The sequence below is a fragment of the Pipistrellus hanaki genome, assembly GCF_964339955.1.
Source record: "Pipistrellus hanaki genome assembly, chromosome: 10".
NCBI classification, from domain to species: Eukaryota; Metazoa; Chordata; class Mammalia; order Chiroptera; family Vespertilionidae; genus Pipistrellus; species Pipistrellus hanaki.
This window is the reverse complement of record NC_140512.1, coordinates 9,756,178-9,771,432: the sequence shown is the minus strand read 5'-3', so window position 1 is coordinate 9,771,432 and position 15,255 is coordinate 9,756,178. Positions and strand designations below refer to the sequence as shown.

The 15,255-nt window shown below is 40.8% G+C and overlaps 1 protein-coding gene across 1 annotated transcript; it reads left to right on the top strand.

The window, feature by feature from the left end:
* KBTBD2 (kelch repeat and BTB domain containing 2) lies at positions 1-12,894 on the top strand. The gene is made up of 4 exons (XM_084896876.1): positions 1-301; positions 7,496-8,001; positions 8,694-8,859; positions 10,199-12,894. The coding sequence occupies exons 2-4, from the start codon at positions 7,832-7,834 to the stop codon at positions 11,705-11,707; spliced, it is 1,845 nt and encodes a 614-aa protein (XP_084753002.1). The 5' UTR covers positions 1-301; positions 7,496-7,831; the 3' UTR covers positions 11,708-12,894.
* Positions 12,895-15,255: the final 2,361 nt, after the last annotated feature.

Below are 15,255 nucleotides of genomic sequence, written 5' to 3'. Positions count from 1 at the left end.
CGGCTCCCGGGGGAGGAGCCTGGCGGCGGCCGGGCCCAGGAGCGCGCGGCGGCGGCGTCCGCAGAGGACGCGGGTTTCCGCGCAGCACGGGCCGGCCGGGCGAAGGAGGGCTCGGGAGGGAGCCGGAAGGCAGAGGCGGCGGCGGCGGCCCCAGCCTTCCTGGGCGGGAGGTGAAGGCCAGACCGCGGCCCGCGCTCCGGCCGCCGGGGGACCACGCCCCCGCCCCGCCGCGCCCCAGGGGCCCGGGGACTTCGGAGCCGCCGGCCACACCGGGACCCGCCGTCGGGACCGAGGAAGGCGGGTGAGCAGGCGGCGCCGGCGCCGGGAGTGGCCGCCGCGGCCTCCGGGAGAGCGGGGGGAGGAGGGCTGTGGCGGGACGGGGTCGGCCCTTTGTGGCTGGGCGGGCGGGGGGCGGCGGCGGCATCTTTCAAACCCGAGCCGTTTCCGCCGGGGGGAGGGGCAGGGCGAGGGGCGGCGCCCGCCCTCCTTCCCTTCCCGTCGCGGCGGCCCCTCGGCGGCGGCTGCGGGGGCGTTTCCGGCCCGGCCTGGCCAAAATGAAGTCGTTTTTTCCCTGAACGGCGGGCGGCGGGCTCCCGGGACCGGGGGCCGGAGCAGGGCCAGCCCTTCGGTGCGGGCTTCCCCGCTCGGTGCCTCCGCGGCCACCCGAAGAAGCCGTCTGGGCGAACAGAGGCCCCATTGTGACCCGCTCGTGATTTTTTAGGAAGAAAGCAGGAGCTGCTGCCCTTTGAAACGGAAAATTGTGGACGTTGTTTACTTTAGGCCGAAATCGGTCACTTATCTGAAACTCGACCACCGCCCTCTCCCTCTCCGTTGGGAAGCCGCGGAGTGGTAGAAGACGACCCATTATTAGCGGACGAGTCGTTATTTTGCGTTTGTTTCTATTTTCTGGGTTGGCTATCCGAGAGAGCTTTTACAGCCAGCTCCAGCGGGGAGGAACCCACGCCCCGTGGACTGCGGATCTCGAGGGGTCCGCTACCGCGATGGGCCCTCCAAGTTCAGGGAGGAAAAAACAATCCCAAAGGGAAAAGTTACTCGTACGAGGGAGGGTCTGTCTGGGTGAGACGTCTGCATCCCTTCGCCGTGTGAGGACGCAGGCTGCAGGGCTGGTCACGTGCTGCTGCTGTGTGAATCCGTGGGTCTGGCTCGCCGTGCCTTCTGCATCCGGAAACAAAACCCTATGGGCAGTGTGGTCTGGCCAAAATCGCATTTTCTTCTCATTAGCAGGGTGCTGGTTTGTTGTTGTTTCTTTCCTCTGAGTTGTGATCTTATTTTAGTAATCTTTCGTAAAGGGCTTTTTCTATGACCTAAAAAGTAAATTGAGAAGTAAAACCGGGCCGTCGTTTTCCAGCCTCGATGATGTGGAATTCTGTTTTTCTTTCCACCTGGATGCTCCATGAGGTGAAGCTGGCTTCTTCGCTTTGACCTCTTGGCGGGTGGGGCTTGTTGAAGGCCTTTTCGGGGGGCCCTGGGATCCCCCGGGGGCTGTCGCTGGTCAGTAAAGTCGCCAGCACGGCGGTGCCGTGGAGCAGGCGGCAGCGGCCACGCGGTGCTTTTTCTCCGCACGGTTTTGCAGGAAGAGTTTTGCATGCTGTAACTCTTCTACCCTTTTTGCTCTCATAAGAAGCAATACCATAAAATGTTAGCTTCCGTTATTTACGGGGGCTGTAAGGAGACGGTGGGAATAGAGGTGCCATCGTACTTAAGTCTACACTCTTCCATAGATTTTCTTTCTCTTGGTTAATGGGAATAATGAGGCATTTCATACCACCCAAACATTGTGGAACAATGAATGTGTTTAAGGTGGGTGGTCAGTTCCTGGAAACTGGAATGCAACTTTATTTCATACCTTTAAACAAGAGTTTTCTCCTTGCCCACATTTCTAAGACCAGGAAAGAAAGATTGATCCTGCTGTCATAAAGTATAGGAGTGAAAATGCCAAAGTCTTCATTTTATATCAGTCTTATCATTTTCAGTTTTGTGGCATTTGAATAGAGCAACTAATATTTGAATAAGACAATATTTGAAATGACAGATTGGTTTCAAATAACTTTTTAAAGTATATGAAGGTTACTCCTGGTTCCCTTGCCAGGTATTTGCAGTACCTAGATTCCTTTGGTGTTGGAAGAAGGGATTATTTTAAGAGATTTGGAGAAAATATAATTTTATGAGAGGTGCCGAAATTATTTTTTCCCTTTCTCTATTCCCACACCTCTGACATGGTTGCATGCAGTAGCTTCCATGATAGGCAGAACGTTCTAAGTATTCCTCAGTTCGCCCTTTATTTTTAAAAGAAATTGAGTAATATCAGTAGTAGTTGTAATCATTAAGTGGCTTTGCCCATAATGACCTCATGAGTATGTTTGAATATCTGGGAAATAATTTCCTTTGCTACTGTGACTGAAAAGATCATTGATTTGAAATCCCAGTGAAAAAGTTAAGGGTTAGTTTCTCTTTAGGGAAATTTAGCTAAAGTTTTCTTAAGTCACAATGCAGAGGGAAAAAAAGAGGAAAAAAGTAACATAAAAAAAAAAAAAGACATACACATGATTATCCTGTCATAGATGGCAGTCTCCTTTATGTTCTTGTTTAATTGTTTAAAAGTGCGGTAATTTAAAAAAATAAATAAAAGTGCGGTAATTTATTCAATGTGACCTGAATTTACTTAAGGGTACTGAGCATAGTTTACTTGATGGAGCCATGTTCTTTTTCAGTGTGATTAGAAAGGAGGAACATGGGACTAGACCTAAGCTCTGAATTTTATTAGAGTAGGGGACACTGCTGAAATTTATCAAACTTGATGAGTATTTGTTTTTTAATTGGTGTTTGTCACAATTCCAAAAAACTCTGTTTGTGAAGTGGTTGACAATTCAAAGACTGAGTCTTCCGAGCATTCTCAACTGTCAGGGTTGTTTTGATAACTTGAAAGGAAACTATTTCTGGCACCAGTCTTTTGTTCTCCCTAAAGAGAGGCCTGTCTCCCCATTGAAGTGAAGAAAGGCTGTTTTATGACTGGTGCCTTCCTGGCCCCCATTTCCTTTTTCTTTACTGGCACCAGCTTTCTTAGGATTAGTCTTTGTTGAATTAGGTTGTATCATGATTTGTACCATCAAAAAACTCCCTAAAAACTTTGAACGAACTTCTCTTATCTAAGATACTGTTCACCCAGGGTGAAATGAGAACTGTGTTTAAGTGCTGAGACCTTGTAATTGGGACCCCTAGACGTGGTACTGGTGTGGAGATTCAGGACTACAAAAAGCTTCATCAATGGTGCATCAATAAAAACAATTGCATATATTTTATAGTAGTGCTGTGTGTCAGTCACTCCTCCAGCCTCTTTATAAAACTCATTTAATCCTTAATCAATTGAGTAGAGTTTATTTTTATTCCTCATTTTACATCACAGAAAGTAAATATCTTTTAAAAGGTCATACAACTAATAAGTTGCCAATTGGGCTTTCAACCCAAGTAATTTGGCTTCACAGTTCTTGTTCTTAATTTTTTGGCAATATTTAACATCCAGAAAGCCTTGGATTCTTTCCAATATAAGTTTTCAGTCTTCTGGGTTGCCATTGGTAGCAAAGGAAGATGCAGCAGCACCTGGGTTAGTAATGCACAACTTGAAGGTGCTCGGTACAGGTGAGGACCTATAGCCCATTGCCCTTTTATCACTGTTTGATCCCTGCCCTATCCTTGTTTGCACCCTTCCCATTTTTTTTATCCTGCCTTTCTTTTAACATATACAGCTCAGTTAACTGCTGATCAGTCTCATTGATTATTTAAGTTGCAATAATTTTCCGGAAGAGGTGCTTCAGGTTTTTAAGTAGAATTATATATATTACTATGGATTGCTGACTGATTTAATCCTAATGATCATTTAATAACAATGTTTGGTTTGAAATTATTTTGTGTAGTGGAACTCACTCATTAGAACCTTGGAAGCTTGGGTATTCTAGACAAAGTATATTAGAACCTAAATTTTATCTCAAAGTAAATTATACTTTATTAGATCCTGAATTTCATTGTATTATGTTTGTATGACTTGTATTTCTTATTCTAGTTGACATTTTTCACTATGAAATATGTTCTAATGACCTGCTCTGAAATGTTAGACTTTCCTAATAATCAGGAATTGTAGCCTGCAACAGTGATTTCCCAATCTCTGCCCCTTTCATTTAATTAATCCTAGTATCCACTGTCTTAATGCAAGCATTGTCTTATATACATCTTCTCTTTCAAATGTATGTAGACAATACATACATTTGCAGATATTGTAGTTGATAAAAATGGAAAGTTGGTCTGCTGACTGAAAGGTCCCAGGTTCAATTCCGGTCAAGGGCATGTACATTGGTTGTGGGCACATCCCCGCTAGGAGGTATGCAGGAGGCAGCTGGTCAATGTTTCTCTCTCATTGACGTTTCTAGCTCCCTATCCCTCTCCCTCTCTGTGGAAAATCAATAAAATATATATTTTTAAGAAATGTTAAATTTTGTGCCAAAGAGCATTTGCAGGAAGTTATAATTCATTAGTTTATTTTGAAGAAAAGTAATGTTAAATACTTTGGGAAGCTTATGGTGAACATGCTCCATCTGAAGATACTTGTGAATGCTGGTTTAAACACTTTAAAAGTGATGATTTCGATGTGAAAGACAATGTCCAGGTCAATCAAAAAATTTTGAAGATGAACAATTACAAGCATTATTGGATGAAGATGTGTGTCAAACTCAAAAGCAACTTGCAGAAAGATTAAACGTTGATCAACAAACAATTTTCTATCGTTTACAAGTAATGGGAAAGATTTTAAAGGAAGGAAAATGGTTGCCACATCAATTGAACAAAACACAAATGGAAAACCGAAAAGTCATCAGTAAAATGTTGCTTCAAAGACATAAAAGAAAGTCATTTTTGCATCGAATTATGACTGGCGATGAAAAGTGGAATTATTTTGAGAATCCCAAACGCACAAAATCATGGATTAATCCAGGTCAATCATCAACATTGACTGCAAGACCAAATTGCTTTGGAAAGAAGACAATGCTCTGCGTTTGGTGGGATCAGGAAGGTGTGTTATGTTATGAGCTTCTAAAACCAGGTGAAACCATTAATACTTATTGCTACCAACAACAAATAGTCAATTTGAACCACACTTTGATCATGAAATGACCAGAATTCTGTTCCAGAAGACAGCAGAGTAATTTTGCTTCATGATGACGCACCATCACACACTTCAAAACCAGTTAAAGACATGTTAAAAGGTCTTGCCTGGGAAGTTTTAACCCACCTGCTGTATTCACCAAACCTTGCTCCTTCAGATTACCACTTGTTCTGATCGATGGCATATGCACTTTCTGAGCAGCACTTCAAAACGTACAAGCAAGTGGAAAATTGGGACTCTGAATGGTTTGCCTCAGAAAAGTTCTATTGGGCCAGTTTCCACAAACTACCTGTAAGATGGGGGAAATGTGTAGCTAGCGATGGACATTACTTTGAATAAAGCACTTTTGATGCTTCTCTTGAAATTATTGTTTTCTTTGATTACAAAATTAGCATTATTAACCAATACATCTGGTATGTTTGATTATGGGGTGCTGCTCTTTGAGAGAGCCTTGTAATACATGATATGTGCACCACATTACTCTATAAAATCTGAAAATTCAAAATTCCAGAACATATCTAGTCCCAAGAGTTTTGAATAAGGTCTTGTAGGTAGGTATGTGCCAACTTAGTCCTCTGTAAGAAAGCTCATTTTCCACATTCTCACTAACACTAGGCTTTGCTGCATTATTAATATGGGGAAATAGCCAGTGATTTTAGGTATTAATTAGCCTTAGGTTGTATAGTAAGTAGTAGAACTTAGATTTATAGTGCAGCTCCCAGGTCTGGAATAGCAAAGTAATTACTTAACTGACCCAAAGTCACATTCTACCTTTGCATCTGTTTCAGTTACTTCCATAGTTAACTTGGCTAGGAATTTGACAGTTGACACCAAGTAAATAGTTTCTGTAATAGTATAGTTGGACAGGAAGTACAGTGTGATCTCTCCGATATATGAATGGTATTTCATGATTGTTAGTGGGCCCAGTCATTCTCATATTTTAGGTGTTGTGTCAGCCACTTGACTTTCTGATTATGGGAACTAAGTCATCTAATTAGTTTTAAATTAGCCATTACTAGCTTTCTGTATAAGTTTTCCTTTCTTCCTTATTTGTAATTTCTTTGTAATACTGCAATAATCAGTGTTATTTCAAAACAGAGGCCCAGGGCACGGATTTGTACATGTTGAAAGGAAATTAATTAGAAGGAGTTTAGAAACCGGGGGAATGCAGGAGGTTGACTCCAGGGCATGTCCGGCCCATCTAGCCCAGTCCCAATCAGCCAGACCCCAGCAGTAAGCTAACCTACCTGTTGGAGCATCTTCCCCCTGGTGGTCAGTGTGTGTTATAGGGACTGGTCTAACAGTTGAACAAGCAGTTGGTCACTTAGCATATTAGGCTTTTATTATATAGGATATACTGATTTACAAATAAAGTTAAACTTTTAATTCAGTGGGAGTTTTTATGAATGGTGTACAATGTGGTTAAAATTGGATTTTTGTGCATAGCCATTGATTCCAACATTGTTGAAGTAAGCCACTCTTCCTAATTTGAAATAAGTCGGGACAAAATTGCCCTCCTTTCTTGTGCATTCTTCTAGATGAATCCTCAAAAAATAGGATTTAGATAGGATTTGTATTAAATTTACACATAAGGGAGTCTTCCATGTAAGAAAACATCTATTTTATCTTGTTTTGTGTTTTTGGTTTTCCCCCCAGTAAAATTGAATGCTCTTATAAAATATTAAAGGAAGGAATAAAATTAATTTTAAAAAATAGGATTGAAACACTGTATGAAGATTAATATTACATAAACTTCCCTTATAGAATTGAACTCCAGGCCTAAAAAATAAGTAGTTTATGTCTTGCAAATAAGTTGAGTCTATCATATAGTTTAATAATGTAAATTAAATACAAAGCTTTTATGAATGCATTTAAAATATTTCCCCAAAATGAGCCGAAACCGGTTTGGCTCGGTAGAGCGTCTGTCTGCGGACTGAAAGGTCCTGAGTTCAGTTCCGGTCAAGGGCATGTACATTGGTTGCTGGCACATCCCCTCGGTAGGGGGTGTGCAGAAGGCAGCTGGTCGATGATTCTCTCATCAACCTTTCTAGCTCTCTCTCTCCCTTCCTCTCTGTTTGTTTGTTTTTTGTTTTTGTTTTTCAAAATTCTTTTTAAAAAACTTTAAAATGTATATTTATGTGCCTCTTGTTTTCTACAATGTTTTTATTTTGTATAGCAGGTAAAATTATAAATGTCAATTTTCTTTAGTCTATTAATTTTAAATGTAATAGACTTTTAAAAAACATTCCTCAAGTTTCATTTTTATGGTAATATCTAGTGTACTGGCCTAGATACTCTAACTGAACTTTTTTTTCTTTTTAGTTACTCCAGAAGACCCACAGACCATAGGATGTTTCCACGAAGCCTACCTCTGTCTTTCACACACAGCCTGTACAACCATTGCAAAGTTGAGCAAAATGTCTGCAGACTGTGTTGAAAACCTCTGAAGAACCAATTAACACAGGATGACCTAGGAGTGATTTTAAGTCTCTAACAAGAAACTATTCAATTAATGAAAGTGTCAGTCTTGGTTCTGAATGCTGCAGATAACAGCAAGCGGAATTTCTCCTTTCATTATTTCTGAAACATTCACTTGACCTTCCATCAGTAAGACTGATTTTTTAAATTTGCTCCGGGAGATATTAATGGAATACAGTCATGTCCACTCAAGACGAGAGGCAGATCAATACTGAGTATGCAGTGTCCTTGTTGGAACAGTTAAAACTGTTTTATGAACAGCAGTTGTTTACTGACATAGTGTTAATTGTTGAGGGCACCGAGTTCCCTTGTCATAAGATGGTCCTTGCCACATGTAGCTCTTATTTTAGGTAAGTACTTTAATCTTGATTAGTTGGTCATTTCACATGCAGAAGGATAGCTTTATATATTCCTAAATAATAGGAATTCTTTAAGCATTCTTTAAATTTTAAAATAATAGATTCTTAATGTTTTGTTTACTAGTCTCCTTTTTGTCCCTGTACATATTTGGACATTTCATATAAGTGGACTCATATACCATGCGGCCCTTTTTTTGATATCTGGCTCCTTTTGCTGAATATAATGTTTTTGAGGTTCATCTGTGTTATGACATATATTGTTACTTAGTTCCTTTTTATTGCCCTTTAGTGTCCCATGACAGACTTCAGAGATATTGTGAATTCAGAACCAGACCACCACAACAAAGCAAATATAATAAATCGAGTCTTACCTTCAATTTGTAAACAAACAAAAACAAACCCTCCACAATATCTACAAAGAGTGATAGGGCAAAGTGAAAATAAACCAAGTTTTGCCTGTAAAGGAATATTGGCGTTGTCACTCAGAATGCCGTGGTAGAATAGAAGTTTGGTATGACTTTGGCACTGGATTGTACTTTAGTGTTGTCTTAATCAAAAGTTTTCCCAAGAAGTTGTTCATCAGCAAATGCCCTAAATAAACATCTGATGTTATCTAGCTTCTCTTTTTAGCTCTACATTTGTTTTACACTAAAAGCAAAGGTTTGTTTTTCTCTCTGCTGTAGGGCCATGTTCATGAGTGGGCTAAGTGAAAGCAAACAGACACACGTACACCTGAGGAATGTGGATGCAGCCACCTTACAGATAATAATTACGTACGCGTACACGGGTAATTTGGCAATAAATGACAACACTGTAGAACAGCTGTATGAAACAGCTTGCTTCCTGCAGGTAAGCAGTTTCTTCTGTTTACATTAACTGGTTTCTTTTTACTTTTTAAAAAATATTTTTATTTATTGTTTTGAGAAACATTGATTTTGTTGTTCCATTTATTTGTGCATTCATTGGTTGGTTCTTGTATGTGCCCTAATATGAGATCGAACCCACAACCTTGGCAAATCGGAATGATGCTCACCAATTGAACTGCCAAGTCAGGGCTTTGTGATTAATGTTTTTATGTGCCAGGTACTGTACTATATGCTCTATTTTAGGTTCTATCTAAATCTTAAAATAACCATTTTATACACTTGAGACTTAGAGAAGTAGCTACTTGTCTAATAGGGTAAAATGACTGATGGGCCAACCCAAGTTTTGAATCCAAGCAATCCAACTTCCCTCCATAAATTGCTTTTAGTTAACCACTGTGATTTTTTTCTTTACTTTTTAACTTCTGTGATGTTGAAGAAGTATAGTGGGTTAACACTTCTGATTCATCTGAGATCTACTTTTTCTTCTTAAGAAAATACAAACCTAGAAAATTTAGAGTGGCCAGGTTAGGTCATCTAAACGTAGATGATTTAGCCCTGCAAGTTTGGTTTGGTGGTGAGAGTGTAGGCCCCTGCACTGAAGGGTCTCGGATTTAATTCCCAGTCTAGAGCATGGACTTCAGTTGTCTGATTGGTCCTGAGGCAACAAATCGATGTGTCTCTGTCACATTGTTTCTCTCCTCATCTTTTCCTCTCTCCCTCCCTTCTTCCACCCTCCTCCTCCACCCTTCTCTTCCTTCCTCCCATGCTCTGTAAAAATAAGTAAATAAGTAAATAAAGATAATTTATAACTATACAGAAATGTATTTGTTATTCCTTTGATCGGTTGTCTTAGCTCTCTAGATAAGAAAGGCATATATAACCATTTTTAGTCATTATGTATTGTTTTCTGGTTTTATTTTGCTATCTTGTCCATATTGATAAAACCAGATTCCACCTACTCAACAATGTTCATTTTCTGCACTATGATTTATTTACATCGTTTCCATTTGGTTCTATCAATGATATATTTTTAACTTATACATGAACTTCTAACCTTTCCCTTTTGTATTTTAAGAGCCTGTTTAATATCTATCATACTACTGGCTCCTAAATGGGGCAGTTAAGTAGGCCACTGGACAGGTGGAAAAAATGCAGAACTATATGTATAGTCTTCTAATTTTATTATTACAGAAAACATCTCTTAGTCACAAATAAGCATCTAAAAATAAAAACTACAGTACAGAGATCTGATTAATATACTGTTATCCACACAAAATAAAATGTCTGTTCTGCCTTTATTAAACTTTTTTTTTTCCTTTTAGGTAGAAGATGTGTTGCATCGTTGTCGGGAATATTTAATTAAAAAAATAAATGCAGAGAATTGTGTGCGGTTGTTGAGCTTTGCTGATCTGTTCAGTTGTGAGGAATTGAAACAAAGTGCTAAAAGAATGGTGGAGCACAAGTTCACTGCTGTGTGTCACCAGGAAGCGTTCATGCAGCTGTCCCATGACCTCCTGATAGACATTCTCAGTAGTGACAACTTAAATGTGGAAAAGGAGGAGACGGTTCGCGAAGCTGCTATGCTGTGGCTCGAGTACAATACAGAATCACGATCCCAGTATTTGTCTTCAGTTCTTAGCCAAATCAGAATCGATGCACTTTCAGAAGTAACACAGAGAGCTTGGTTTCAAGGTCTGCCGCCCAATGATAAGTCTGTAGTGGTTCAAGGTCTGTATAAATCCATGCCCAAGTTTTTCAAACCAAGACTTGGGATGACTAAAGAGGAGATGATGATTTTCATTGAAGCCTCTTCAGAAAATTCTTGTGGTCTTTACTCTTCTGTCTGTTACAGCCCCCAAGCAGAAAAAGTTTACAAGCTCTGTAGCCCACCAGCTGATTTGCATAAAGTTGGGACTGTTGTAACTCCTGATAATGACATCTACATAGCAGGTGGTCAAATTCCTTTGAAAAACACAAAAACAAATCACAGTAAGACAAGCAAACTTCAGACTGCCTTCAGAACTGTGAATTGCTTTTATTGGTTTGATGCACAGCAAAACACCTGGTTTCCAAAGACACCGATGCTTTTTGTCCGAGTGAAGCCGTCCTTGGTTTGCTGTGAAGGCTACATTTATGCAATCGGAGGAGATAGTGTAGGCGGAGAGCTTAACCGGAGGACCGTAGAAAGATACGACACTGAGAAGGATGAGTGGACAATGGTGAGCCCTTTGCCTTGTGCTTGGCAGTGGAGCGCAGCAGTTGTGGTTCATGACTGTATCTACGTGATGACGCTGAACCTCATGTATTGTTATTTTCCAAGGTCTGACTCATGGGTAGAAATGGCCATGAGACAGACTAGCAGGTCTTTTGCTTCAGCTGCAGCTTTTGGTGATAAAATTTTCTATATTGGAGGGTTACACATTGCCACCAATTCTGGTTTAAGATTCCCTTCAGGCACTGTAGATGGGTCTTCAGTAACTGTGGAAATTTATGATGTGAATAAAAATGAGTGGAAAATGGCAGCTAACATTCCTGCTAAGAGGTACTCAGACCCCTGCGTTCGAGCTGTTGTGATCTCAAATTCTCTGTGTGTGTTTATGCGAGAAACTCACTTAAATGAAAGAGCTAAATATGTCATTTACCAGTATGATCTGGAACTCGACCGGTGGTCTCTGCGGCAGCATATATCTGAACGTGTGCTGTGGGACCTAGGGAGAGACTTTCGATGCACTGTGGGGAAACTTTATCCATCCTGCCTTGAAGAATCTCCATGGAAACCACCAACCTACCTTTTTTCACCAGATGGGATGGAGGAGTTTGAACTGGATTGAGAAATGGCTGCACTACCACCTGTACTGTTGGGGAATTCAGGAGGTGCACGCCTAATTTACGTGCTTTGTCATTTTCTTTGCTAAATAAGAGAGGCTATGAAAGGACTAATATGAGTACATAAAAATCTATCTTTGATAAATTTTATTTTTATGCCCTACTTAATATTTGCATCAGTATAATATATATATAAGTGAGTCTTGCAGAAAGATATGCTTCCATAATATGAAATAGATTATCCAATAATTGTAAAATTTTATGTGTATCATGAGAGCATAGAATCTAGATTATCTAACATTGTTAGCCCTGTGTATGTACAGTTCAAAAAGTTCACTTATTAAACTAGTTTCCTGTTCCTAGTGTGGTATATCACAAATTGTGCTGAGGTTATTTTAGCATATGTATTTCGTTCCTGTGCTTCTGTTCTGAAGTCCTGGAATACAGTTTTTCGGTGTAATTAGTTCAGCTGCACTTAACACTAACATCCATGTTGGAATCACAATGTCTCAATCCTGTACTATAGTTGAGGAAGATCTTCCATTTTATGGTATTACACAGGGAGAGCTATGACTGCAGGACCAGTCTAACTATACTATTAGGTGCATGTACTCTCTTTTCACTAACTTATACTTGTCTCTAGAATACAGGTCTTCCAATCAGCTGGTCATTTACCAGGTATAGACTTAAGTTGCTGGGCTTGCAATAAATTTTGCTAGTCCCTCATTGTGCGGGTCCGGGTGGAGCATTCATCAGTAAATGCCTCCACTTTCTGTATTACGTTAACATTGGCTCATGCGTATAACTACCTGCTGCTGTTGTATTTCTCCATCTTAAAAGATTTAGAGTGGGTCAACCAGGTCATTACATCTTAATTTAATAACAAGCATTACTGTAGAGTGATTGTGTATAGATACCCGTTAGCCGTCAGGGTGTGTTTTTTAACCTGTTGTGTGTGTGGGTAGGATTAGAGGGTGAACCGGTCAGGAATCCTCTGCACTGCCGGTGCGGACGAGCAGGTAACGAGTGCTGCTCTGGCATTCATCCCGGAACCACTAGCAGGAGCGGCGCCGCCCATCTGACATGAGCACAGGTGCTTCACGACAAACATTACTAGCATGTTCAACTGCATAATGTTCTGGCACTGTATTTTGAATGACATTAATTTATTAAATAAGTTGTATATATTCAATATTTGTTTTTCTTTTGTGGTGGGAATGGTTCAATGGTGTGCTCTTAGATTTAATGTTACTGGTCGTTTTACCTTGATGTGTTTTCTTCAGAATTTTGAGTATATATAAGAAATTGTGATATGAGCCTTACTGTATCAACATAAACTACAGATAAAAGCAATGCCTTTCAACCCTCGTTGCATATTAGAGTCATCTGAGGTGGTGGTGGTGCCTGAGCCTCATCCCAAACAAAATGAACTCTATTCTGGGGGTGGGCCTAGCACAGAATCTAAGAGCACTGTCACACGGTGTTTCTTTTGTGCCGTCCTTGAGAGGCATTGGTTTAGGCTTTAAATGCAGGCATGCCTTGGAGGTGCCACAGGCTCAGTTCCAGACCGCCGCAATAAAGCCTTTTGCTGGTGGAGGGCTTACCTTCAATTTGTAAGATTGCAACCCGTGAAAGGCAAAACAACAAGGTGTGCCTGTATAAGGATTTGATTCTAGATTATCGGTCTTCCTAGAACACGTCCTTGGTCATGTTTCCAGACTTGAACTGCCTCCCTCTGCTGAATGAAGTCCAATTTCTTTTGCTTTTTTTATTTTCCAAGACATTGTATTTAAGAAATTTCAACCCATGATAACACAAAGCAACAATTATTTATTTTTTTAGATATCAATGTGTAAAAGTGATTTTGATGTTGAAAGTTCCATTTAATAAGTAAACACATTATTTGAGGTAAATTATTTAGCAGAATTTCATCATAGATTATCAGAAATTGAGGTAGCTTCAGTCTAGAATAGCACCATAACCCACTGATTTATGAAAGAATTAGAGGCCCAGTGCATGGAAATCGTGCACCGGTAGGGTCCCTAGTGGCTGCCAGCCGGGGCACCTCCCTTCTAGCCACCTGCTGCTGCTGCCATAGCCGCCGCCTACCCCACTCCCTGGTTGAACTCCAGGTCGAGGGAACAATTTGCATATTAGGCTTATGTAGGATGATCAAAGAGGTAAGAGATGTACCTCTTTGATCCTAATGACTTTTCACATATCCTTTTATGGTAAACACCATGGAAGGAAGCAGGGAAATTGGTAGAAAAATGTGATCTTTGCCCTAAAAAATAAAGGGAAAAGGAAACTGGAGAGAGATATTGGGAACAAGTTTCCAGCAAACTCATTCAACAGAAGAATCCTTGGATCATAACGGCATCCTTCCATGGACAGATGCCATTTGTGTTCTTACATGTGAGAAAGTATTACAAGCAGCTCTGGAGGCTAGAAGTTGGAAATCGAGGTGCTGGCAGGATTGGTGTTCTCAGAGCTGTGAGAGAAGGAGCTGTCCAGGCCGCTTTCAGGGCTTGTAGAAGGCCATCTGCAAGTTCACATGGTGTTCTTCGGATGCTTCATCTGGCCACGAAGCAGAGCTGCCAGCATCTTGATCTCGGACTTCCTAGACTCTAGAAACTTCTTGTAGCTACAAGTTCCAAACCAAAGTCTAAAAGGATTGGTTTCTAGCGAACACCTGCCGGCTTGCAGATGGCCACCTTCTCCCCGTGTCAAATTCAAATTCTTTCACACATTTAAAGCTCAAGATTTGGCTTTCAGTTACCTTTACAGCAAAGTCTTACATTGTTTATCCATAAACTGTAGCTTGAATTAGGTTTTTGCTATAGTTTCCTGCCTTTGCTTCTTGCTCTGCTCAGAGTGGTCTTTCCACATTCTAAACATGCCTGTGACTTTTCTGTACTACCCAAGATCTGTTTAAGGTAGTTTTAATTTCCCCCATTAAGTAGTTTTTAAAAGAATGTTTTTCTGTGCTGAAGAGCCCCTAGTACGTTGTGCCTTGGTTGATTAATTTACCAATCATTTATTGAGTATTCTGACTGGTCTGAATGCTTTTCTACAAAGTGATCGTTGTGTTTGAGAGTAAGGACTTATAGAGGGCTGCTTCCCCCTATAGCAATGGTCGGCAAACTGCAGGCTCTCGAGCCGAGGTTTGTGGCTCTGTTGACTAATGAGTTTGCCAACCACTGGGATAGGGGCTTAATCACAAGGAACAACAACAGCCTGTAATTATTGCACTCGAGAGTCTAGGTCAGTGGTCGGCAAACTCAGTCAACAGAGTGGCAAACTGCGGCTCGTGAGCCTCAATGTGGCTTGCAAGCCTCAGTTTGCTGCTGACCACTACCCTCTACTGTAGCGTACTTGGTGGTAAAAAGTCAAACCCAATCTAACAAATTCTTTATTCTCATTAGAAGTTTCATTAGTCACCTCCCACCACCATTTAACCCTCCATCTTATATCTGTTATCTTAATACTTCGGCCACTCTTGGCAATATTCTAACTTCCTTTGCCTTATTTTATATTCAGTCAGAACCTGAGT

What these genes read in the sequence shown, in the direction of transcription:
- KBTBD2 (XM_084896876.1), top strand. Translation starts at nt 7,832, where the DNA reads ATGTCCACTCAAGACGAGAGGCAGATCAATACTGAGTATGCAGTGTCC. An exon ending in ACATGTAGCTCTTATTTTAG is followed by an intron (nt 8,002 to 8,693) that starts GTAAGTACTTTA and finishes TCTCTGCTGTAG; the next exon opens with GGCCATGTTCATGAGTGGGC. An exon ending in AAACAGCTTGCTTCCTGCAG is followed by an intron (nt 8,860 to 10,198) that starts GTAAGCAGTTTC and finishes TTTTCCTTTTAG; the next exon opens with GTAGAAGATGTGTTGCATCG.